Raw genomic sequence first — 27618 nt, 5'->3', positions numbered from 1 at the left:
TATTAATAAACAATTTTTTATGAACTATTACAACAAAGAACTTCAGCAAGAAGGAAAATGAAGTGTATGATCTTTGAGTAAACATTTTTAGTGTAATAGTCTCTTTGACCAGATATTGAAAGAGAAAAAAATCAAGCTTATAAAACACCATTTCTCTGTTATCAACTGGAATACACTAAAAATAGGATAATGGAAATACATGTTCTTAAAGCATTTCCACAGGAAATGTCCATAATTATGACATTCTAAATCATTTAGCAATTGTATATGCTACATTAACTAAAACAAAGGTATTCCTTATTGCACATTTTAAAATTGGAAGGACACTCTAGCTTAAGTGGGGGATATTCAGGGGGAAAATATTTTGGCTCAAAATGTATACTGTGCCAAGGCAGCTTCATTCTAAAAACATAAACCATTTAAAATAAACTTTTATATTTTGAAGCCAATAATCCTTTAACTTGATGAATAGTTCATAGTCCATTTTCTGACTAAGTGTCAGAGGTTCATTTTATGGGCCCTGTTTTAACTCCTGTGAACGGCCCTCACTACTCTGAGAATTAGGTGTAGGTGGAGGTTCATCTTTAAAGCCTGAAGGCATTAAGTCTTTTGCAGCAGGTGGTGGCCCATAGTCTTGGGGACCATGAGTTGGAGGTGGTAATGGGGCACCAGGAATGAAGTACTCTCTTGGGCCAAATGAGCCTAAAGGTCTAAATGGTGCTGGTGCGGGTCCTGGAAAAAAATCAAGAGGGTCAAAAGGCAAATCCCGTTTTCCAGGTGGAACACCTGGTGCATATTCTCTGAAGCCTATTGGTGGACGCATACCAGGACCTGGAAAATAAAAAGGAAGTTATGTAAATACCCAGAAATTTCTGAACTAGGGTGATTTCAAGTATGTTAATATAGTCTTTAATTTCTCCCAAGCCTAGAACATCAACTGGTGAACATCCTGACTTGCCAGATGAGGCAAAATGAGATGGAACAAGTTTAGGTTATAGCCTTTGACCAACCAGCCATGAAGCAACATATTAAGGATTTAAACATGGCTCTACCTAGCTCCAGGCTTGTCTTTTTTCTTTCCCTACTATATAATTGCTGAATTATTTCTATCTCACAAGAGCTCCATTTATATTTGGAAGTACTATATTACCATGACAAGATGATTATGAAATAAGAACTTTACTACACCAAAGAAATTTTGATAAAAGGAAATCCCATTATTTATTACTGTATCCATTAAAAATTCATGAAGTATTTCAGCATGGACTTTACACATGCCATCAAAATCAAGGTGCATGCCCTCCTGGAAAAGGCCTTCCACAGCCACCTAATTAAATCAGCAACATTTATTAGGTCACTGTTAAATCCTCCTCTAACACTTCCCTGACTTTTCTCAAGGTAAGGAGGGTTTGACTTTTCCTTTTCTATATTCTATAACCTACTGCTTATGCTTCCATTATGGGTGATTACAAACTTTATGTTATAGGATTTTCATATCTGTGACAAAATTTTAAGTTATGGCATGTGTCTCATCCACCTTTCCATCTATTGCAGTGCATATCAACAGATTTTCAACAAACATCTGCAGAAGTAATATTTCTGGCTTTTCTGTATATAGCCCCTTATCCTTGTCTATGAGAGATAGCTATTGCCTATCTCAGTATAAGATTATGTAGTGTCCCATATGTCCCAGAAAACTGGAGGAAAAGTTAAAATATACTCAGCTTTATCCTTTCATTGTTAAGACCTGAGATAGCAACCGTTTTAGCAAGCAATAGAAATGAAAGATGAATGTGATTTATAAGTCAATCACTACTGTTCAGATCATCATACCAAATGGTGGAGGAATTGGCCAAGGCCCAAAAGGCCCACCGAGCTGAAGTGGCGGTCCATACCAAATGGGAGGTGGTGGAGGCCGTCCCATCGGAGGGCCCATCGGGGGGCCCATGAAGGGTACCCCTGAGAAAGGAGGGGGCCCTTTCATAGCCATATGAACCTGCAATTTAAGATTTGAAAGCAGTTAAAAGTTTTAAAATTCCTATATATTAAGACAAAGTACCAACACCGATAAAAGCTAAAACCCAAAACAGGCACCTGTCCAGAGAGCACCATCAGTGCAACAAAACTCTACCCACCCCTCCTGTGTATTCCCCCTGACAGCTTACAGAAGTTGGAAGGATGCCACAAGAGGGAGCAGTTTGTTACTGATTATATCTGCACAGGAAAGGGAAAGGCAAGAGAACTGGCAGAGGTTATTAACAGAGGTGATTTCTGACCAGTATGTCATGCTGTGTTCACTACAATCTATTTCAAAGGGAGTCCCCCCCTCCCCATCACTTCCCTTTCATCACAATAGCTCATTATTTCCATATTAAGAATGAACAGAATAAAATGAAAAATCCATTCTCTACCCATGTAATAATAGCTACTATTCAGAGTATCTTCAGTAAGTCTTTCATATATTATTCAACCTCTGAGATCTTTAAGTAGACTGTCTTGTTTTAAATAAGAGGGAACAAAAGCAAATGGAATATCATAATTTGTTGAAGGCCACACTGCATATTAAAGGAACTCAATCCCAGGTTTGCCTCCAAGCCATGCTTTTCCCACCTTTACTCCTCTCTAACAATGGGTCTTTGCTCTCTTTTAAATCTTCTACTACAAAGGGGTTTGGGGTCTAATCTAAGCTGCCCTTAGATTTCTCCAGAGATGTATATTCCTGGAATATATATACACTGGAACTTGAGAAGTATTTTCCATCACAGTGCTATATACACAAATTAGGAAGACAAGGCTTTAATATTTACTTTCATTTACTGTACACCATTTGAGATATTGATTTATCATTTCCTATGAGTAGTGGGTTTCAAACTAAACAATTAAAAATTTATTTTATTATAGAGCTGCAGAAGACCTACCAGATATAATAGCAACACAGTTACAAGAGAATACACTTATGTGAACAAATGAGACCATTTCTTGGGACTGGCTCAAGAGGTCATTTCATATTATCATTGTTTAACTGAAACAGTATTTCACTTTCAGAAAATCTGATACCAGTCTAATTCAAATCACTCAAAATAGGGTTTGCACAAATGGAGGAATTCTTAAATAACATTCTTCCAAACAAAAATAAAAATGATGAATTATGTAATTTATAATGAATTTACTTTGCCTTAGAACATTCAACACAAAACACCATATAAAGTTAGAGTGATAACTTTTCACATTCTGTAGTTCATTATAGTTGTACACACTTAAGCAACATTCCCAAGTGAAGGAGAAAAGTAAGCCCAATATTGCATGCAGTTTAAAGCAAACAAGATCAGTGTCATGCTCTGAATATCCTTCCCAGAAATGCACAGAATAAAACCCAATTCAGTTCTCAACCTCTAAGTACTTACTCCAACTGGATGCTCAGTCAAAGAAGTAATGGTGGAGAATGAGGGGGTCTCAGGTTCTTGGGGAACAGTTTGCTTTTTAAAAAAACAAATGGGATAGTACAAATAGAACACAAAGAAGGATAAAGCAAAGAGCAAGTACTGTAGGAAAGCTACATGTTCCTGCATGACCACATGATTCACAGTAACTACAGAACTTGCCTTGCCCTCATTTGTCACCTTAGCTGGAGAAGAACTTCTGGAGCTGTTGTTCACGTGAGCTGGACCACATCCTGGGTCTGTTAGAGATCAAAGAATGGATTCAGACTTATTCTAACATGAAAAGAATAAAAATCCTCCATCCACAATTACAGATTCTTTGAAATTACTTGGTCCCTTTACCAGAGGCAACGGGTTTCCCAGATGCCTTAGAAGACCAGTACGAGTTAAAGGTCCATCCATTGACCCTTGGGAAAGGAAGATCAGAGCCCTTGTATGTATTTTTCAGAAGAAATAAACCACTGGTGGACAGGTCAGGGTTCAACAATAACTAGAAAGCAACATGAAACATGGGTTTCCCAGGGGTTGGGGTCATAGCTCAGTTGTAGAGTGTTTGCCTAGCATGTGTGAGGCACTGGGATTGATTCTCAGCACACATTTAAAAAATAAATAAAGATATCGTGTCCATCTACAATTAAAAATATTTTTTTAAAAAAATGGGTTGCCCAATACGTAAATCACAATTTATGAAGAGACTTAAGTAAAATAAAGAACTGCCTTGGGTTGATAGAACAGCAGATTAATAAGTACTGGTCCTAAACTTTAAGCTATAGACTTGAAGTATGTATAGGCTGGCTTTTCTTTAGTCTGTATAACCTGACTTCCAATCTTACCAAGACTACAGTCCTGTTTAGAATTGGAAATAAGACTCAGTATTTCATGTTGGAAATATGTATGCTACATAAAGTTTAAGACTACTTTTATAATATTTGGGAAAGGAACACCATAGAGATTTAATTTAAAGATAAAGGTTTACACTTCACAGTGTAAAATTTAAAAGAAAAAAATAATACAGGGACCTCCAGGAAAAAAAAAAATGTTTTCTATTCTAGAACAGATTTTACAGAAAACATTCACTAAGATAAAGTACGAAATTACCTTCTATATATTGTTCAGGCCCAAATTCTATGTTTTCATTAGAATATTCAAAAGGGGAAAAAAAACCAAAACCTTGAAGCAGTTTACTATAAAGCAACATGTGAATGCTCACCAAATCCGTTTCTAGGCGTATCCTTTCGATTAAGAGTAGCAGAAGGAGGTCTCCCAGCTGGCTCTGTTGTCAGTGGAGGGGAACATTCTCCACCACTCATGGGGGATGGACCAAAAGAGCCATTATGGCTCAGTGGACCTAAAGACAACAATGCCATGTAACTACTTTAAGGCAGCCTTCTCCCTGACACCAACCCTCACCTCCCGCTTTAGCAAATCATTCAGATTATTTCATAACCATTACACACAGAAATAAAAAGTAATTTACATACATTCTGCACCAAGAAATAAAATAGCTCCTTTTACAAAGTGTCCCCTACCTCTCCGAGGAGGATTTTGTAAATTTGGTCTTCCCGGCATAGGTTTTACAATCACGGGTTCATATTGCCGCAGTGCCATCTTTTGGGCCATTTCCAATAGTCTTGAATATTGAGAAAGAATGGGCTGAATTATGAAACAGCAATCTATTCCTTCATAGATAATATCTAGCATAACCTTAAAACACTATAAAACATATAGTAAGATACCAAAATCACATACTTCTGTCTCAAATTAGCAGCTTCCCTTTTCTCTTCAGCTATAGCTCTTTCGGCAGACCGAGCTTTGAGCTATTAAAGAGAAAATATTCAAATTCAGTTGCGGTAGGCTATGCACAAAATAAAGAAAAGGGGGAAAAAAATCTTACCCAGTTATCATGAGCTTTCTTCTCATTCATAGCAATCTGAAAAGGACAACACATTAAAAAAATATGTTTTTAGGGACTCATTGTAATAGCCTATAATTGTCTGTATTAGATATCAAAGAATTCTGCAACTACAGGACAGTATTAATTACTACCTGGTTTTTAAATGAGCGCTCGGTTTTCTGTAATTCTTCTTCCATCTCTTCAATTCTCTGCCTAAGAATTACAACAATTGAATAACATTTGAAACATTCTGACCATTTTCCCTTTATTCCATCAGCTATACTTTTAAAGACTTTATCATACATAAGAAAAACATTTCTATAGTTATATGAATCCAGTGTGATCAAAACTAATACTACAGGCCAGGTGCAATGCCACATGCCAGTAATCCCAATGATTGGGAAGCTGAGGCAGGAGGATCACAAGTTCGAGGTCAGTCTCAGCAATTAAGTGGGAACCTATGCAACTGAGACCCTGTCTCAAAGTAAAAAAAAAGGTCTAAGGATGTAGCTTAGTAGTAAAGCACCAAAAATAAATAAATAAATAAAATAAAAACCTAATACTAATAACTTCTTTATCATTTAATTGCTAGAGATTCTGAATGATAAATTATAATTTCCTTAACTGTTTATCAGTGTGTTCTCAAGTAATTCTGCTAGAAATATCTTCCTCCTTAAAACTTTTTTTCTTTTTTTCAAATTATATCCATAGAAGATTTCCAAGGTCTATCAAATGCCACACTTTTGTGGGTCTCGATACATCACACAGCAAACTGATTTCTTAAAGAATTACTACAACATACAAAACCCTCAGAACTGTTTGCATTGACCAAGTTCCCTATGGTCTTGCCCATTGGGTATAAGTAAATTTTTGTTAACATTTTTCATTTGTAAAGTTGAAATTTATTTTTTCTCCTGTGTGAACTGAATGTATTCATATCCTCTCATTATTTATACTTCCATGCTATTTTCTTCTATCTACATAATGTAAAAAAAGATTAAAAAAGAAAGCTAACACTAGTTCATTAGACATTGACACCCTCCTTTAGAAACTGAACTCACTTGTAATTTTTAACTTCCTGTACAGCAGAAACCACCTTTTCATCTGCAGCTGACAGCCACTGCTCTTTTTCTAGTCTCTCATATTCTTCCTGGCTCAGTTTCCTAAAATAAAGCCAGTTATCAAATCAAAAGTTTCTCTCTGTGAATATCACTTCCCACAATTCTATAAAATGCTTAACCACATAAAATAGGAATTCAAACCTGCAATTTTGTAAATCAAACTCTGGCAAATCACTTACATTTTCTAACTTCTCCTCTTAATTCTCTACTTACCAGTAAATAAAATAAATGTGAAAACAACATGTGCCCCAAGGGCAAGTATCCTGTGTGTAAGATAATAAAAACTCACTTTACTTCAATGTGGAAGATCAGGACTGATCAACCTAACATCATTAAACATATTAGGATAAAGCAGGGGATAATTCTTTTCTCGTTTCTGCCATGGGTAGGACACTAAGTATATCTTTGTCATGGAGCAACTCTTTTCTCAATCCAAGACTGGTACCATAATAAAGATATAGTCAGTCAAAGAAAAAATCTTCTAGAATATGTCTTTTATCTATGCAATTAACCACAGAACATTTTTCACACTTTAGATATCTATTTCAAAAGAATTGCAATTAAGCAAAAAGACAAATCTGAGTTTTGATAATGTCTGTCAACCAGAAAAAGAAGCCAAACTGACCCACGATCAGAGTATTATCTACTGACAAGTTTTAACTCTGATCATGAAACTCAAGATGTTCATCTACTGAGACAAAGGTAGCCACATTTAATGATTTAAAAAATACTATTTTCTGCTATCCTTGTACTACTTTAGCCATAGTTCCAATTCAAAAGATAATTAACTTGAAACTTAATTTTCCATAAATCAGAAGAATTATAGTAAAAAAGGATTATTGATACCAAATAGAAAAAGGGGATTATATATTCTTATATAGCTTCTCATTTAATTCTTCAGCAAGTATTTTATGAGTGGCTATAATATACTAGTTACCTTGTAAGATGCTAAAGAATAAAAGAGCTCACTGTTTCAGGTATAAATGACGCCTAAAGGAATATAATAATTTTCCCCACTGGCTTAAGAAGGAATATGGAGAAAACTGAATCTTGAAGGACAGAGAGAATTTTGTTTCCAATTATCAAAGAGTTAGTCTGAGAGCACTAAGAACAATTAAAACATCTTTATAAGAATATAAAATTGTGTTTGAAAGGATCCAAGCTAAAAAGGCAGTGAAGATATATGTATGTGGCCAAGATCCATTAGAAAAAGGAATCTCAGAATTACAAGTAAGGCTGGCACTTTGAGGTACTTTTCTCCTAGGTTTACCCACATATTGAAGATAACACAAAGATATAATGAGTCTGAACTAAGCCTTCATCAAATTCCTGGGCTTAGAGGAAAAAAGAAGTGTTTGGGGCTACAAATAAAGGGACCCTTAATAAAAGCCCTAGCCTTTGAGTTTAGATTAGAAAGTACTGCACACTTAAGTGATGAACAGGCAAAAAATCCAAAAGGAACAATACTGAAACATTGAAAAGACAAGTCATTTTTGAATTATCTTAATTGCTAAGTTTAAAGTGACAATCTTACTCAAGTAACCTCAACACTTTTCTATAAGAAGATAACTTCATCTTAGTCCTCAAATTTCATCTATAATTATCACAACAATGTTAGCCAATCAAAACTGACCAGGCACTCCATAAGACAAAATTCTGTGAGAAAAAATCCCACAGAAAAGGAAACCACCTAATGGGGTTATCCGCACATGTTTTAAAATCACTGTGCTTTATATAGTCAAAAAGGTAAAGTCAAGATTATGAATTTCAGGGCTGGGAATATAGTTTAGTTGGTAGAGTGCTGCCTTGCATGCACAAGGCTCTGAGTTCAAACCCCAGCACCACAAAAGAGGAAAAAAAAAAGATTATGAATTTTGTCAAAGGATTAGAAACTATAAAACCAAGAAATAGTTGGGTGTGGTGACCTACCTACAGTCGAAGATACTCAGGAGAAAATATCCAGAAGAAATAAATCCAGAATGTAGGAGGCAGGGGAAATCAAATTCTAATATGCATTATTATAATCAGAAGAGAGAATGAGGTAAAATCAACATTTAGAAAAAGACTCGAAAATTCAAGAAATGTTTAATGGTCCCAAGCAACATAACTGCAAGAGGAAAATGTGGGTGGGGTGGGAAAAACTACACCTAGGCACTTCCCAATACAACTGTTAAAAAAACAGAGAAATAACTACAGGAACTAGGCGAGGGATAAGACCAAACAACAATGATAATGGACTCCTTAAAGAAAAAATTTAAAACAGATGGTAATTGGATATTTTTAAATTGCTAAAACTAAGTAACAGTCAAAATTCAGTAGCCAAAAGAAAGATCCTTCAAAAATGGAAACTGGTTTTAACTCTAATCATGAAGTTCATGTCAACCTAATACAGATTATAAAGGTAGCAATATTTAGTGGATAAAATACTATTCTCTGTTTATCCTTGTACTACCTTTGATACACTAATCAAATCTATCATTAAAGGACAATGTTCAAATAGAATGAAAATAATTTCAAATAAGAAACCAACAGTGTAGAATGCAGAACTACAGAAACTTTAAATATGTGTATAAATTGAATGAATGTCTTGTGGAGTTCACAGTATATGAAGTACTAACATACAATGCCACAACAGTTATCTGATTCAGGAGCTACTTAAAGCCCATAAAAAAAATAATAAACCTATTAATCTATGTCAGGTTTTTATTAAATCCAGAATATATACCATGGCCTTTAAATTATGAGAAGATGAATAAAATTATAATTATATAATTATAATTCCATTATAATTTATGATTACATCAAGCTTATACAGGGGATGAGGAAAATGATTAAAAATATTTAAACTATTAAAAAGATACAAGGAAGAAAAAAAGAACAGGTCATCAAATAGAAAGCAAATTCTTCATAAACCACAGGCACATATTGACATGGACAGACTTATATTTTAGAAAGTCCACTCAAGCGGCTATAGAGAAAATTACTAAGAATTTGAAATAAATTATATAAAAATATAAATAACGGAGAATGAAGACAGATCACCTAGGTTAGAAACAGAAAAGATGACACAGGCATGAACTAACATAGTACCTGGGGATGAGTAAAAAGAGTACAAACCACAGATGATGACTGAATAAATTTTGGAGGAGTTGAGGAAAATAGTGCTACAATTTAACTGCATTACAAAGAAAATTAATTGCCATTTAGGTCATTCATATTACTAGTAGGGACAGAGAAAACAAGTGTTCTTTTTAAAAAAAAGTGATAAAATGAGAAATTTTTCTTTGAAACAGGCCAGGCATTTAGAACTGGCCTGAACAAAAATTCGAGATTCTAAAAAGGTCGCTTGGAGATCAAAGAATTTTAGAAAAGTTAATGGAAAGGTTTCAATATTTAATGCATTAATTAGGCAACAGAAGTCAAAATACCTAAAAATAGTTAGGTCTGTAAGAAGGTCTGTCTTTGCTTTAACAAGATTATATATATATATATATATATGCCAAAGAGTAAAATCAGGTGCAAACAAATAAAATATGACACAAAAAAACCTATTTTTAGAGAATTCAAGTATTTTTGTGGATTAAAAACTTCAAATGAACTTTCAAAAAATAACTAGCTCCACACTGAGAAGATTAATATATAAATATATACTACAAACAAGTACTTCTGTAATCATAACTCCTAAGGTCCTTGCCACAGTTCAATTTTTAGTGTGAACATCTGAGATATTCAAGTCCAAAACTTGTACCATCAATAAGTAAATATTATTCCTTTTTGAAGTTTTTATTCTATTAAAACATGTCATTCCAAATCACTCAGTATTTTTAAAGGTCCAGAGTTAGAGATACAAGTTCAAAACATTAGAATTACATAACTGATCACAATGAAAGGTAATTAAAATAAATAGTGGGATCATAGAAAGGGTCTAGATCTTTGAGAGGTATCTCCACATCAGTGACTGTTAATACCAGTTTACCACTTCCTGCCTTCATATGAATTTGACAATTGATTACGATGTCCTCACAGCCTTAGTTTATGGTTCCAACTACCTCAGGACTCTTAAGACTGACGATGGAAAGAAAAATGCAACTTATAGGAAACAAAACACAAAGGAAAAAAGACAAATCTCTACTTATTACAACTAGAAGAAATTGTAAATAATCTTAAGAAAAGATAAAATTATCTGTTAGTTCACACAGTGATAACAATAACAAACAATGAAAATCTTACTTTTGTAATGCCATCTCATTTTGCTGGTAGAGTTCATTTAAAATCTCCACTTTCTGCCTAAGAGTATTGCATTCCTCTTCCAGTCCAACTTTAAAAGACCGTAGTGAATTGCAGTCACTTTCTAATTTCTTTTTTTGGTCTGTAAAGGATAAAACAGCTTATCTCTATATGTGTACAAGGACTTAAGAACTTGTTTGAGGGAGTAGTGCCAAGAAAAGTAAGAAGCATGAAAGCAAGAAGCCATTCTTTATCTTTCCAATAAAATTTTAAGTCTTTCCAACATGGCAATTTCTTCTCAAGAAGAACCCACCTTCTAGATTATATTTTGTGGACATCGAGGCTGTTAGCTTAAGTTGTACAAGTTTTAGATCCTCTTCAACTACTGATATTGTAGTTTGTGTCTAAAATTGCAGAAAAGAGAGGTATTCTTAAAAGTGAGGCACAGGAAGAATTCACAGGCACTATGGGACTCTTATAAAGAACTATACCCGAGAGACATCCATCATCTGCTTAATTTGATCTTTGATCTTCTCGTTCCGATCACCTAAAAAACAAAAGACTTTAGCTTTTTCTTTCCTTACTTTTAACTCTATATTCTCCTAACTTCCCCAAACTAAAGAATGATTGTGTTCAAACACCAAGAGAAAAAAAATCAATTAAATAATTAAACTGATTAGACTAATGACTTTTAAGAGAATTGCAAGCTTAGATTTAAAAAAGAAAAAAAGAGAGAGGTGAATTTCAGACTGGGGTTGTGGCTCAGTGGTAGAGTGCTCACCTAGCATGTGTGAGGCACTGAGTTTGATCCTCAGCATAAAAATAAATAAAAGTACTGTGTCTGTCTTAAAAAAAAAAGGTGAATTTCTAGTATGCACAACTAAAATGTTATATATGCTATTCTTGTAAGATAAAAGCTTTTCTTCTCTCTCAGATCTATCTTCACCTGGGCAAGTAAGTGTCTTGTTTAGAAAGATTCAATCCTCTATTTTCTCCCTGAATCTACTACCAGGTATGGTTTGAAATACTTGCTATGTAAGCAATATCCAACTTCGGAGAAAACATCTGGAAATATTTTCCTCATCAGTAAACACTGTTACACTCCCTCTCTAGCTTTCTGATAGTCTCTAGCCTCTGTTCTCACAGCCTTAGTTTATGGTTCCAACTACCTCCGGACTCTTAAGACTGACTGTGGACCTTAAAACCACAGAGCCGTAGAGATGATGAGTATCAAAATCAAGTATCATCTGCATAAGTTAAGAAATAAATTTCTCTTACTGTACAATGTTCAATACTTAGAGGTATAGGATGTGACTATTGTAGCTGCAGTGTACTTACTAGTTTTCAATGGGATAGAAAAAGTCAGTGCTCTTCACATGCCTATTGCTACATTATACCCCAGCAACCCACCTCTGCCAATGCAACAGACATATCTATAGACCCAGTGATATATGTCTACAACCCTGAAGCTTAAGAAGAAATTCAGCCAGCTGAAAAGTATCATCTGTATACTTAATTAAAGACAGGAAAGCAAAAAAGGATTCAACCTCCCTGAGACTGATCTTACCTGCTACCTCTCCATTGGTTAATTCATCTGACTCATCTCTACTTTGATCCTCAGATTCAGATTCACATTGTAACCGATTCAACTGTGTGATGCAATTAGTCAAAGCCTAGAAAAGAAGCAAAAGGTTGGCAGACTCTCGATTTTAATTCAGAAGATTTCAGGAGAATTCATGAGATGAAACATGTATTTGGAGTATAAACTTACATTAATAGTATCATCTTTGTGACTAAGAGCTACTTGTAAATCTTTCTGGGACTTCTCAAATGATTTCATTTGTTCACTGAGCTCAGCGTGTGATGTACTCCAGTCTTTGACTTCCTGCTGCAACTGAAAAGTCAAAACACATGAATTCCTATGGGTTAGGGAGGGGTTTCTGCACTGGATATATCAGGACTACAAGACTTAGACAAAGAAATAGAGAGCCATACTCCTCAGTGGCCTGCCTCAATCGAGGGGGTTGAGACCTTGGTTAAGGAAGAGGGCAGAGTGGCCCCAACTCTCACAGCTGCAGTAAGAACATCAGAGCTATCAGGAAGTTGACCCTGTTTATTGCATTCCCCAGAAAATTGCTGCCAATTCAAATAATTTACCTCCAGCAGGAATGGCTGGGCACATATGACTGTCTCCTAAATTTAGATTCCTTATCATGTAATCTTCCCTTGGCCGGTGAATCAGTAACTACTCAAAAGAGGATCATAAAATACTTAATTTTCTGGTTTAAAAAGTTTCTTTGAGGCTATGCAAGTTAATAACTGATTGACATTTGATAAGAAAAGCAATAATCCAAAAATCCAAAACAGATGGAGACCATATATATGCACTCAATTTGGGGAGCATTGCATATCTAGAAAAGGTCCTACATGAATATTCCTTACCTCAGAAACAGATCCAAGAAAGATACAAGATAATGATATTCACTTCTCTAGTTTACATTATGTATGACATCAAATTTTCTTTACCTGTTCATTCTTCTTCTTAAGCATGGTCTTTTCTTTCTGAAGCTGACAGCATTCCAACTTCACCTTCTCTTCACGAAGCTTAGCTTCATTAAGGACAATTTGAAGCTAATGCAAAACACTACAGTTAGTGAATTAATTCCAAAGAAAAAACAAAGTTATACTTTCCCAAACCAGACATCATATAGTTCTCATTTTTTGCACATTTTAGCACACCTCAAATTTTTGGTCTGCAACAAAAATAAGATGTAGTATTAATATCCGTTAGCAAGAGTTGGCAGCTTTACCTCTGTAAGTTCAGAAGTATTCACTGAAATGACATCTTTAAGCTTCTCTATAGATTTCTTATTTTCCATGATCTGCCAGGTGAAAACAGAACACAAAATATGCATTATGATTTCAGTAGAAATACTGATATATATATATGTGTGTGTGTACACACACACACACATATATATACTAAAAAAGATAAACACAACAAAATTTTTGTCAAGCCATCCCATTACATTTCAGGTAAATGCAGGGGATCCAGCTTTGGACTAAGCAAAAAACCAAGAACTGAAAGAGATGAGGGAAATGAAGTCATAAATATTTCATGGCATCCACAACCTTACTGTTTATGAGATAACCAGAAAAAAAGGTCAAAGTATAGAAAATCATAATGCAATAAGCAAATAAAATGTTTTAAAGCATAGAAAATTAACTAATTAATTACTGTTTCAAGTAAACCAGTTCAAATTAGTAATTTTTTTTCTAGTGATAGAGAAAAAAATTTCCCAAGATCATTTTTAAAATTTTCTTATCTGAAGTAAAAAATGTACTTTACATACAGATGTTTTCTGCTGTGATTCATTTAGTAGTTGTCTCTGCTCTTCCAAAAGTAGGTTTAGTTGAATATTTCTCTGTTTTTGATCCTCAAGTGAAAATTTCAAGTCCTTGTGAGAGAAATAACTTGATTCATTAAAAATGTTTTGTAGTGGCTGGGAATGTAGCTCAGTTGTGGAATACTTGCCTTGCATATACAAGGCTCTGGGTTTGATCCCCAGCATCCCCCACTCCCCCCCCAAAAGCTTTGTAAGTGCATGATTACACCTTTATTAATATTAAATTGGTAGTATTTGGTAATAGAAAATACAACTTTTGTTCAGTTTATTAAATTTTCTCTCATTTGTGGAAGCTAGAGAGACAGGAGGATAGGGGGCAGGGGGGAAGGAATCTCATGAAAACAGAAAGAAGACCAGTAGAAGAAAGGCATCAAGATGGAGAGAGAAAGGGAGGCCATAGCTGTGTAACAGATGTACGTTTACCTTTACAAGACACTGCCAGATTTAGTTTCCAGAGTAGCAGTACTACTTTACACTGCTTACCAGCAATGTATGTGACATGCAGTTTCTCTCCCTCTTTACCAGCACTTGGTGGAGTCACTATTTTTTATTGTGCCCAGTCTAATAGATGCATGGTGGCCTCAGTTGGTTGTGGTCTCATATTTCCCCAAGTGGATTCTGATTATGCATTTCATAGAAGTACAACAAATTAATTCCTTCGTATTAGGAAGTACTCGATGTCTTTCTTTCCTGAATACTGGTAATATTGATTCTGATCATTTGGGTGGGGTTTGCAAGATTTCTCCATAATTAATCAAAATTATGAAAAGTAAAGAAAAAAAACTTTACACAGATGTTTGTCAAGATAGAATTAAGAATGTTGGGGCTGGGGCTGTAGCTCAGTGGTAGAGCACCTGCTGTGCACATGTGAGGCACTGGGTTCGATCCTCAGTACCACATAAAAATAAAGATATTGTGTCCAACTACAACTAAAAAAAAATTAAAAAAAAAGAATGTTGTATTTGCTTTACAAAGTACATATGCTTAATTCATAAGAATAAAGGAAAGTGGTTTTCTAAGCCAGCCATACCTGTATTGTTCCTAGACATGCTCACACTGCACATTCTTTTTTTTTGTTTTTTGGTTTGTTTATTTTGTTTTTGTTTTGGCACTGGGGACTGAACCCAAGGGAGCTTTATCATGGAACCACATCCCCAGCCCTTTTTTTCATTTTATAGTTTTTAGATAGAGTCATGCTAAGTAATAAGTTGCTTAGGGTCTTGCTAAGTTGCTGAGGCTGGCCTCAAACTTGCAATCTTCCTGCCTCAGACTTCTGAGTTGTGGGATTATAGGTGTGTGCCACCGTGCCTGTCACACTGCACATTCTTAAACCATCTTGCCCAATTAGAAGACACCTTAAAGAAGGACACCAGGAAACATTTTCTACCATAAGCAGAAAGAGTCACAGAAAGGAGCAGTCCACATGCTAACTCTTATGTTAAATTCAGTTAAAATTAAGTTAGTTGCTATTGAAAAGCTTAGAAAAATTGTAGAATTAATTCAGTTATTCTAGTATCAAATAAAACTAACTTAATATAGTCCCACAAATATCTAATTATAATCCATTGAATGCCCTGGCTGCTTTGTGGTTTGATTAAGCAGATGGAAGCAGAGATACACAATAAGGTCAAGAGATCCTTAGGTCTGAATTGCAGAGTAAGTTAACAAAATAATTTTAGTAGAAAATCAGAGAGCTCTTACTTATAGGAAAACAGAAATTTAATTTTTGAAGATAGATTATTAGTAATAAAAGTAAAATAATCCTCTTTGATGGTTATCCAAAAAAAAAATGAACCTGATGACGAATATTAAGAGCTAATTATTGCTCTATTTAAAAAAATGGGTTTGAGGACATTAGCAGTCACTTTAGCTCACTGCTTCACAGCTACTTAATATTTAATAAATGAATTTATAAACATATATTTACTTGATGATCAAAAATGTTGCATTAACAGCAACCTAAGATGCAGAAGCAGTGTTTAGTAGTAACTGGCTCAGAGCCAACTTTAAATCATTTAGTGCCTTAAAGTTGAAAAGGGGCATATCTTGCTTATATACTGATACATCACATAATTAGAATCATTCTAGCACAGGCAAGGCAAGGCCTTAAAAAATCAGCCTAAAAAAAGAAATCAGCAAGGAAAAAAAAATCAGCCTAATATTTCTTAAACAGAAATGGTATCAATACTAAATAATGGCTATTATTTATAGAGAATTACTGCTAGGCATGGGTACAAAGTACTTTATATATTGTTATTTTTTAAAAAGCCTGTAACAACCTTAGGAGCTCTATTCTATGATTAACCCCATTCCAGAACTGAGGAAGGGAGTTACAGCAAGGAGTAACTTGTCCTGAGGTCACATGTCTACTATGTGGTGAAACCACCTTTTGAACCTGGGGAGTTCCAGTCCTAAACTATAATTTATCCTGTTTCTAATAACTAATGTCTAAGACCTCTACTTAAATTTTTTTGTAACACTGATATTGAACTCTGTAGACACTAAAATACATTTAGTGGTTGTACATATATAATTTCCAGGTTAGTTTATTGAAAATTGTGATGACTGTATCTTCTTCAAAGTTATCTGACAGTATTTACACCTATTCTCTTCTATAACAAATTTTAATGACAAGGTATTATAAAATCAACATACACATAGTTATTTAAGTAAAATTGCTGCCCCCCCTCACATGACCTTTTTTTTTTTCCTTGTAATATCACTTAATAGTCAAATTCTTAGCTCTATGTCTTAAAAGCCCTGCTACTCAAAGTGTAGTCTCTGGAGCAGCAGAATAGGCATCATGTGAGAACACGTTTGATGCACAGAATCTTGTGCTGCACTCAAGATCTGCATTTTGGAAGCTGAGGTTGTGGCTCAGTGGTAGAGCGCTTGCCTAGCATGCGTGAGGCACAGGGTTTGATCTTCAGCACCACATTAAAAAAAAAGGTATTTAGTTTCTCTACAACTAAAAATTTAAAAAAAAAAGATTAAAAAAAAAAAGACCTGCACTTTAACAAGATCCCCAGCTGATTCATATGCAGAGAAGGACTGGTTTAAAGTACTAACATTTTTTATTTTAAGTAGCTGAACTTTAGACATCACATCAGACTTTAGTTTCTCCAAATGACACTATGGAACATTCTTGTTATTCAAGCAGACTCTAGTTTCAGGCTGTCTTATAACAGCACCCAAACCAGAACATTAGAAAGGTTTAAACTTGTTTTACTTATCTACCAATTGATATCTAGACTATTTGGATGACACTGATTTGTACCTATTTGAGTCTTATTTTATTTTTTAAGTGTTTTTTTCTCTTAAAAAAAAAAGTATAGGGGCTGGGGTTGTGGCTCAGTGGTAGAGCATTTGCCTGGCATGTGTGAGCCACTGTGTTCGATTCTCAGCACCACATATAATCAAAAAATAAAATAAAGGTCCATCAACAACTTAAAAAAAATGTTAAAAAACTTATATATGTTCCACTAATTAGATAACATATTCCTTGAAGTCTGGTGTTGATTTCACAACTGAACAAAAGTGCTCTACATTCAGAAACAGCTTAATAATAAATGTTGAATGACAGTCTTTAACATTTTTCACTAACAAGCAAAATATATTCAGTGTTCTGGCATCATAGCATCATAGGGTTCCAGAATCAGTTCTTTCTGTCTGTACTAAGTACTAACCTCTCTTAAGGATCAGGTCACACATTGGCAAATTAGGAGATTTTAGAACAGAATCTATTCCCAGGGGGAGTGTTAAGGGTTAATGGGACAAGGCATTTAATATACTTTCTAGCCCTCAGCCCTCAGCAAAGTTAACTATTATTTACTATTGTTATCTGTAAACTAGAGCTCATTAGTTCTACAGAGAGCTAAAACTTACTGATCCTTTTCTCAAAATAACTATTGTCTCCACAATATTTCCTTCTCCTATAAGAAGCTGTTTTCTTCTTTTTATTCATCCCACATTTCTAAATAGTCTAATGAACTTTCAAAAAAATGTTTTATACAAATCTAGGTTTTAGGAGTATTTGAACGTCTCAACTATAATGATACATAAAGATATCTTTATGTTTATACTCAATAGGATATCTGAAAACATTTGCCTAGTTTTCAGGATAGAATGCTTAAGTTATTTTCATTAAAAGACATATGCTTTAATTCTACATTCATACCTCTCATTATTCAGTTATAGGTAAGGGAGTGAGTTCTGATAGAATACTCATTATAGTTATTTAAAGCAAGTAAATGAAGGTCAGCTGTTATTTTAATTTGTATATATTCACTCAACATCTTTGGCTCTGGGTCTCTATCTGCAAAAACTGAAAGTCAGTTAACAGATGCTCTCTATGGTTTCTTATAGTTCTGTACTACTAGTACTATGATCCTGAGTAAAAGGTAGATGTTTATTAGAAACTTAATTCAGGAAATTAAGGTGTTAGTAGATATATATTACATTCAAATGATAAAAATAATAGGGCATGGTGGCACATGAATGTAGTTCCAGCTACTCAGGAAGCTGATGTGAGAGGATTGCTTGAACCCTGTAATTTGGAGTTTATAGTCAGCCTGGCACTATACTTAATGGCTTCCATCTCAAAATACAAAAACAAAAACAAAAAAACCTGTGTGTGTGTGTGTGTGTGTGTGTGTGTGTGTGTGTGTATGTATACAATTAGGGCTAAGGAAATAACTCAGTGATGGAATGCTTGTGTGAGGCCCTTTGAGCCCCAGAACACACACACAAATGAAGAGAAACAACTAGTAAGCTACATCAAGTATCCTTAATCAACTACCACTACTTTTAGATCCAGTTGTGAAGGTTCATTTTTTGGGGGAGGAGATTATTCAGTATTTAAGATAAATCATTAAGTATTAATTCCTTTCAAATATACAGAAATAGTTACACACACAAAGAATGTGCTCACTGCTTCCATGAAAACTCCAAACTTAATAAACAAGAACTTCTCAGATGTTACATAAAAATGGGAAAACGATCCTTCTCATGGATCATTTCAACTATAGTAATTTCTATGGATTCCTTTTTTCTTCTTTGAACTACAAATTCACTGAACCGTCATTTTAGCTGATGTCTAAATTAGTTTTGTAAACAGATTTCCAAGTACTTATTACCAAATACTTCTACGATATTTAAGCAAAATAAGTAATTGTTAAAATAAATTTAAATGTTCTGAGAAAAATTCTATGGAAAGAGACAAAAACAATTAAAAACATTTTAAACATTTAAAATTATTTATTACTATACAATGTTGAGTATTATATGTTTTAGGAAAACTACTAGTAGACAAATTCTCCTGCCTCAGAGTCCTGAGAAGCAGGGACTACAGGCATGCACCACCATGCCTAATTGGATCCTTCTCTTTAAGAAGGAGGGAGAAGGGCAACACAGGATAACTTTATAGTTACTTTCTTGTTATTATTATTTTGTGGTGCTGCAGATTCAAACCCACATTGAGCTAAATTCCCATTCCTAGTTCATTATTAATCTTTTAAGCACAAGCTTCATATGTTGTAAAACAATACTATCAATTCTCAGGGAAAAGTTTAAAAAGAAAAAGGAAAGCAAGCAAACCCAAATTCACAGTAGAGAGGAGCAAAAACTCAATGCCCATAGCACGAACAGGAGAAAAGAGATGCTGCCTTTTGTCCTAACTACTACATTTCTCCACTGTCCTCTTCATTCAGCCCGTACCTGCTAAATTATCCTTTCTCCCTCTCTAAATTTCTTCTTGCTTCAAAGTGCTCACACTAGTTATCCTCTCAACCTGGAATAAACTTCCTTCATAAGCTTATCAGTTCACATGTTTATTGTCTTGAAGATCAATTTAGGCACTGAATTGAGAAAGTCTATACTTTGGTTTTAGACCACAAACTTCATTTTGTTCAAATGATATTTTCAAGGTAACTGATTTTAAAATAACTCAAAACATATTTTGTCATTTAAAAATAAAGTGGTAGAGCGCTTGCCTAGTATGTGTGAGGCACTGGGTTCAATCCTCAGAACCATGTAAATAAAATAAAAGATATTTGCCCATCTACATCTAATACACACACACACACACACACACACACACACACACGAAAGAAAAAAAAAAGTCCTTACCTCTTTCTCTTTTCTGTCGATAGCATCTCGCTCAGCTTGCAGTTGCACTTCTAGAGACAATTCTGCTTTAGCTTCTAAGGCTCCAAATTGTTTCTGGTCCGCTACCTTTAAATATATAAGAATGTTCTCAAATTTTCAAACATTAAATACTGATTATTCAGAGTGTGTGTGTGTGTGTGTGTGTGTGTGTGTGTGTTCGTGTTTCCTTTTGGATAAGTAGCAATTCTCTCTGACCAGTTAGGAGGACAAACTCTACATTAGTGAATATCAAAAAGTTACAGATATTCAGTCTTGAATACATTCATAGAGTCAAACAGGAACTTTTGACACTTAAAATGCATTTCTCAGATAAAAATGAAGGCTCTTTCCCATCTGCCCCCACCCTCAAGCTTTCTTATTCAAGCTCTGATGTTTGTGTATCAAACTTTTCTTCATTAAAACACTTAATAAAGTTAACTCAAAATGTCACACCTTTTGAAAATTGTCTGTGCTAACAAGTAAGGCTTGTTCCAGTTCTCTCACTCTGAACTCTAGCTTTTCAATTTCTTCATTCCTCTCTTGTACATCTCTCTGAAGCTGTTCTTTTGATAGAAGCAGCTCACTGCACTTGTCTGTTTTTTCTTTTAGATCATTTGTTAACTGTTCAACCTGAAAATATAATAAACAAAAAAAATCTAAAAATTTGAAAAGTTCGTAACTTTTAATTCATCTCAAAAATCATTTTTTTCAAAAAACATTTTGAAATGCTATATTAATTTCATTTTTTATAAGGATAGCAACTATTATCTCAAACAAAGGTTGATAGTTCCCAAGTTGATAAGAACTAGGCAGCACTAGTAAACAACAAATATTGCTTTTGCTCAACCCTTTTTAGAAAAATTTCTTTCTCTTAAGACTAAGACTTTAGCTAGGAAGAGGGGAAAACCACATTTTGAATAATGTTGAATTATCTAGTAATGGTACAATCATACTAAGACCTATGACCTTAAAGATGGCAAATTTGTAGAGTACTTACTGACTTGCTCTCAGAATGTGAAGTAAGATAACCTGAAAAAAAATCTTTCATGAATTATTTTTTGATAATAGTTATTTACAAAGCACTTTCAATCTATACATTGCACCATCCCAGAATAGAGATGAGGATGGGTGGTAAGAGAGAGCTGTACATTTAGTGTCTTAATAGTTTCTCCTGCATCCAAAATAAATGATGACACATCCCAGAACTTATCCCTGAAGACTGATATGCAAGTGCCTTCAATTCAGTGGCTCTGGGATAGAAGAATACAGGAAGGATTAATAAGATAATTTATGAAATTAGTTCTGATCAAGAGGGAGAGGAAGTTCCTAAAAAGATAAGTGATGGTAAGAAATAAAAGAATACTGCCTTTATTCAGTGAAATACTTGGAGGCAATTATACAAAATGACAATCATTATTCAGAACATTAAAAAATGCAAGCTTAATTATAATTACAGGATTAAATTTTAACAGTAATAAAGCTACTGAGAATAATAGGTTGACTAAGTTTTGGATTAAGTTCATAAGAAAAGGCTATAAAACAGGTACAATGAAATGGCATATTATAATGTTTTCACAGTTGGAATTTTTGGGTCTTCAGAAAAACAGAAGCTGGGATTAGTTCTGGCAGGGTAAGCAGAGAACAAATGGGTCACAATGTTCCTGAGGAAACTCAAACATACCTTAAAGTTTCATGAATGAGATAGGTCAACTTTCAAATATTTTTTAAAAAATTATATAGTAGAAAATGGCAGTCAAAGTTCTAGATCTTGAATTATCTTTTGAGTTTCAATGAATAAGTCACTGTTTTTCAAAAGCTAAAAATACATTTGTTAGAAATAAGGGCAATGACTACAAACAAGGGGAATGATGACTTTTCTGCTATTCTAGCAGATTTAAAATTTCATTACAATGAACTTATAGGCATTTTATACTTCATTGAGGTACTTTTAAGAGAAATGAATCAAGTAAACTTCTTAGAAATTGTAGATAATTTTCAGCAATAAAATTATTTTCAGAAATAATAGTAGTTGAATTTAAGTGTTAACTAAGGGCCACACTAATACTGCTATGCAGTGGGAGCTATTACTGTCTTTATTTTAGAAATGAATAAATAGATTTAAAAGGTTAAGTAGCTTAGTTACTGTCACACATCTACTACATAGCACAGCCATGATCCACACTGGGATTGCCTTATCTCAAGCACAATCTCTTTATAACCGGGATAAGCCATCTTTAGAAATATATATAAGTGATATACGTATAAATATGCATAATATTTCCCATGTAGCATTTGTTTAATAAATGTAGAGTTTTCTGTATGAGAAAAATGGACAGTGGGAGTGACAGAGTAGAAGCAGGGAGACTGGTCAGGAGGCTACCTCACACATATAGGCAAATAATAATGACAACTAAGACACAGGAAAATGAATAAAGGTGAAAAGAATAAAAAGATATAGTATAAATCTGATCCATTAATGGTTTGGGATCAGGGCTGAGAAGGAGTGGGACTGAGGAAGAATTCTAGAACTTAGCAAAGAAGATGATTTAGAAGGCACAACATTTATTGAGATGAAGAAGGAATAATTTTATTCTTGTCTTTTTGATAAAGGCTATTCAGGAACCAAGAATATGATTCCTGGATATGTTAAAAATGAGACATCTACGTGGAGACGGAGTAGGCAGTTGAAAATTCAAGTACAGAGTTCAACAGAGATGTTAGGAATAAAGGAACATCTGTGGGGCAATTTACAGATGACTGGGAAGAAAATGTAAAAACGGAAGAACGAGGACTCTAAGACTAAGTCATGAGGTACCCCTCATTTATTTTGGGTAGGCAGAAGACAAATAAATACTGGAGGAGAGAGACCACACTCTATAGTAGGTGTGTCACAGCAGTCAAGAGAAGGCGATACTTATAGAAGACTGTAATGAGTGTCTCTAAATGGTTGAGTAGTATTAAAGACAGAGAGGTGATTACTAGATACAGCCAAGAGGCTTTGGGTAACCTTCATAGGAACAGTTTAAATATACTAAGGGGTATAAAATTCCAAGAAAAAGATGTTGGAAACTTCATTGTAGTGGACTGTAAAAGAGAAGAGAAAGGGAAATAATTAGTAAAGAGTGACTACAGAGAATTATCAGTTTAGTTGGGATGGGAGTAGAGAACTAGGCAGAGAAGTTTATTTAATACTAGAAAATATATAAAGATGGAAATAATTCCAAATTTAAGTACAACATTTTTATGTTTTGTTTTTTGTTTTTGATGGTGCTGGCATCAAATCCAGGACTTCAGGTATGCTAGGCAAGTGTTCTACCATGAACTATAACCCCTAGTCCAATATAAACATTTTTTTAGGGTTAATGAACTCCTCACATTTAAGTAACATTCAATGTCCTGATTTTTAAGATTTATACCTTATTCACTTTTAAGTTTTTCATAATGTAACTCTTACTTCACACTCAAGATACAAATAGGCAATACCAATAAAGTTCTTACCTCTCTAGTTTGATGTTCACCAACGGGCTGGATTCGAGGCACAACCTTAAGTTGTTGTTCTAACTTCTGTATTTCTTGTTGGAACACATCTCTCTCACGTTCTCTGTCAATGGCTTGCTCCTGAAATTGAACAATAATTGAAGAAACAATATTTATTAAACCGATTATCTCTCTTTAGTTATAGGTTAAGTTTGTTTGAAAAGAAAGGACTGATGACCATGGAATCACAAAGATTCAAAAATATTTTTGGTATGACACATTACCTATTTGGGTTCTTCCACAAAATTTAAATACTTAAAATTTATTTGAAGTACATTTGTTTTCATTTAGGTAATGTTAAACTCAGAATGAAATAATTCTCCTCCATCAATGAATGTACTTGTACAATGGAGAAATTACACTGCTAACTCAGTCATTAAGCAAATAAACAAACTGTCTGGTAAATCAATTTCTTATAATCTTAAGTTTTATACCTAAAATTATAAATAGTATAAGACTCTAATTCTCTGATATGTGAAGAGAAAATCTGGCTTATAAGAAATCTTAAAGAAGAATATCCATGTGAAATTAAAGATTTAACATCTTTTTGGAAGAGAGCAATGGAAGCTTGGCAACTATTCCAGTCCAAGTGCCACACTGTTGTTACCTGTGTTCACACCTTTTGAGGTGGACACAATGGTAGACAATTAGCTCTTGGAATTCTTACCTGCTTTGACTACTGATTAAATGAGAGACTAGTAGAAGATTAACTATGAATTTTGGAACGTTAACTAGTAGGGCTTATTCACAAGCTAGTGGCACAAGTTTTGTTGTTGTTTAGGTTTTTTTTTTTTTTTTTTTTTGGTGCTGGTGATTCAACCTAGGGCCGGCCTCATTTCATTCATGCTAAGCAGTACTCTACCACTGAGCTACATTCCCTGCCCTAGTTTTACTATTTTCATTTTGATTGTTACATAATAAATTATTGGAATACTCTCTCCATTGGTGGAATACACACATAAGCAAAAATATTAAGGGTCCCTATAATTTAAAGTTAAAATAATATAGAACAGTATCACATAGTATTGTACTGAGAAAAATCAATATCAAATTGCAAATACTTACATCTAAAAATTTTCTCATTTTTTCTAATTGCTTTTCCAGTGCTTGGTTTTGCTGTCTTAAATCCATTACTTCAGCATTTTTTTCTTGTTCCATCTCTATAAACCAACTGACTTGCTCTTCAACATCTATTTCCAAAGCTTTCATTTGTTTTTGAAGTTCATCATGTACTTTCTCAGCCTGACACTGCAATTCTAGCTTTTCCTTCATTAATTTTTCTGTCTCATGTAGTAATTCTGTTTATAAATGCAAAAGCATTCAGAGTTAATTATAATTAATGGTGCTTCCAGTAAATTTTACCTTCATGAAATAAAGGCTGAGAAATATTTTAAGTCCATATTAAAAAGTAAATATTCTCTTATAGAAATAACAAAATATCTTACTGCTACACATACATAAACTAGTATTATTAAAATTATGCAGAATTAACAAAAAGAAAGTCCCGTCACAAAAACACCATTTTTGTAAAAACATAGCAAATGACAAAAAAGCCACTTTTCACTATTAAGAATAGAACAAAATTGAATGAAATTTAAGCATAGAAAAAGAACATTTTTATTTACCTCACACAAAAATTAATTCATTCCAAACCCATAAATCACTTTCATATGTATACATAATATACACAAAAAATCACTGTAAATCTTTAAACAAGCAAGGAAGAGTTGTAGAAGAAGAAATATGACTAGACCCAGAATTTCCTGTTATTCTTACTCCTTATTAGATCCATATTACTGAGTTGTTTTTGCATGCTCACATGTATGTACATCAAGGGAAAACTGACACGTGAGAGGCAGTGTGGTTAGCACTAAAAACAGACTATATCTTCAAATCCTAGCTTGCCTCTTTTGTTTTACATGATATTCAATATGATGATCCTTGGTTTCCTTATATGTAAAATGGGAACTATATCATTGCCAATCTCTTACAGCAAATTTGGAATCAAATGAGTTAAAATATGTAAAACAATAACTGTAGTATAGTAAGCACTATTGTGTTAGTATCATTATTAATATAATAATAAAGTATAAAAGAAAAAGTAAACCAATCCTCTAATAAAGAAAATGGAAAGAACTTATCTCTAGAATCTTTATACTAACTGATGTACCAACACTATACTCAGGACAAGGAATCAACAGAAAAAAATTTTTCCTTTGAAAACAACACTGATACTAGATGTTAACATAAAGTAAATCAATCAGAAAGCCTCTTACTAAATTCCATTGATCTTTTTACTACCATCATCTTATAAACTTCCTGACTTAGAAGAGGATTCTGGAAAGTCATAGACTACAAGATTTAATATATTTGTTAACAAAAAAAAAAACATTTTCTTTGAAAAATTGAAATTGTTTTAAGTTTCATGCATAACAGATAATAAGATGATGTCATTATCAATCTCAGTTGTTAATTTCAAGTGAAAATGTGAACTTTTATAGTAAGACAAGTTGTTTTGTTGTTAAAGAGAACAACTTTAAGAGTGAATCACAGCAGCAAAACTGCGAAATTAGAGACATGTTAGTTGGTTGAAAATCCAAGTGTTACTCAAAATTTGCATCTAAATCTACCACTCAAAAATAGTCCATGCAATTGTACGCACACACCTGCTTCAGGTGCTGCATCGACTGCAGCATCTATTAGTCCTATGAAAATAGAAAACAAGACAAGACACAACAAAAATATTATACATATTCTATTGGCTAAAATAAGATAATGCATGTGCCCACATATATATTAGAAAGCAGACGCTGAAGCCACTGATTATTATCACTGGAGATTTTAAGAAGTTCCAATATTTCTTGAATATTTTACATGTATGACACAAAGTTTTTCCCCATTAAAAATTACAACCCTAAACCCATGTTAGACTAATTTCATCATTTTACAAAAAATGTATGTTGTATTTCTTAATTGATCAAATGAAATTAGACAAACAGTTTATAATTCCAACTTATGTTTACTATAAAAGTGAGGACACAATAAACTGAATTTAAATTTTTACTATTACAAAGATTGACATTTACTGCTAAACAAACTTTAACGTCAAGATATTATTTAATTTCTTATTTAAGGAAAAATTAAGGTTATTTATAAATTTAAATTCTCTTTGAACTCCTATTACACTAGATGTCAGCCTGCTTCTAGCGCCATTGACCTTTTCCATCTATTTGGCTTGCAAGCCCCAGACCTGCTTATTACTAAAACAAGTTCTTAGTTATTTAATCCGACAATACATTTTTGCTGTCTCTTTTCTATTAAAAAGCCTAAAGCTTACACAATTTATAAAATATTCTGCCCCATTATTTGTAACCTTCTCTTGAGGCAGATTTTTGGGGTTAAGTAAAGAATTGTCTTTTCCTGTTAACAGTCAACATCTGCCAGAGATTAAAAAAGAAAGAAAAGAAAACCCTGGTTCTACTTGGTTGTCTAAGACAATTACCTATAGGTATGTTTGGTTATAATTTTTTTGAATATACGTTTTTTAGTTGTCAGTGGATCTTTATTCTACTCATATACAGTGTTGAGGATGGATCCCAGTGCCTCCCACTTGCTAGGCAAGTGCTGTATCACTGAGTCACAACCTCAGCCCACTCTGCTATTATTTTTCAAGTTCCTATATGGTATATGAATAATGGCATTGAAAAAAAGGGGGAAAATCACTCTTAATGTTTAAAGAATATAAATGAAAAGAAAAGTGTTCCAAAGTCTGAAAATACGTACGTTGTACAACTGGACTTGCTTCTGCTTTCATTGCCGCCTTCTGTCTTGACAATAATTCTTTTTCT

The 27618-nt window shown here is 33.8% G+C and overlaps 1 protein-coding gene across 1 annotated transcript; it reads right to left on the bottom strand.

Moving 5' to 3' along the window:
• On the bottom strand, nucleotides 1–27618 carry LOC308635265 (transport and Golgi organization protein 1 homolog). Its single transcript, XM_081269627.1, has 21 exons — nucleotides 27564–27618; nucleotides 24836–24941; nucleotides 23732–23851; nucleotides 20687–20863; nucleotides 20216–20320; nucleotides 13493–13564; nucleotides 13209–13223; nucleotides 12454–12576; nucleotides 12250–12355; nucleotides 11174–11229; nucleotides 10996–11086; nucleotides 10686–10824; nucleotides 6396–6497; nucleotides 5487–5547; nucleotides 5335–5370; nucleotides 5190–5257; nucleotides 4970–5070; nucleotides 4651–4788; nucleotides 3405–3679; nucleotides 1834–1996; nucleotides 1–831 (listed from the first exon to the last, which is right to left on the bottom strand). Exons 2-21 carry the CDS (start codon nucleotides 24926–24928, stop codon nucleotides 512–514), a joined length of 2361 nt encoding a protein of 786 aa, XP_081125753.1. The 5' UTR covers nucleotides 24929–24941; nucleotides 27564–27618; the 3' UTR covers nucleotides 1–511.

This window comes from Spermophilus citellus (assembly GCF_964194105.1).
Source record: "Spermophilus citellus genome assembly, chromosome: 16".
NCBI classification, from domain to species: domain Eukaryota; kingdom Metazoa; phylum Chordata; class Mammalia; order Rodentia; family Sciuridae; genus Spermophilus; species Spermophilus citellus.
The sequence above is the reverse complement of the archived record's forward strand: the minus strand, read 5'-3'. Positions and strand labels throughout refer to the sequence as shown.

Bases quoted from the DNA above. Each gene is read 5' to 3' on its own strand.
- LOC308635265 (XM_081269627.1), bottom strand. From the start codon at position 24,928: ATGGAACAAGAAAAAAATGCTGAAGTAATGGATTTAAGACAGCAAAAC. The intron at 20,321-20,686 runs GTGTGACATTTT...ATATATTTAAAG, and splicing joins GCACAGACAATTTTCAAAAG to GTAGCGGACCAGAAACAATT. The intron at 832-1,833 runs GTATGATGATCT...TTTATTTTCCAG, and splicing joins GCCAATTCCTCCACCATTTG to GTCCTGGTATGCGTCCACCA.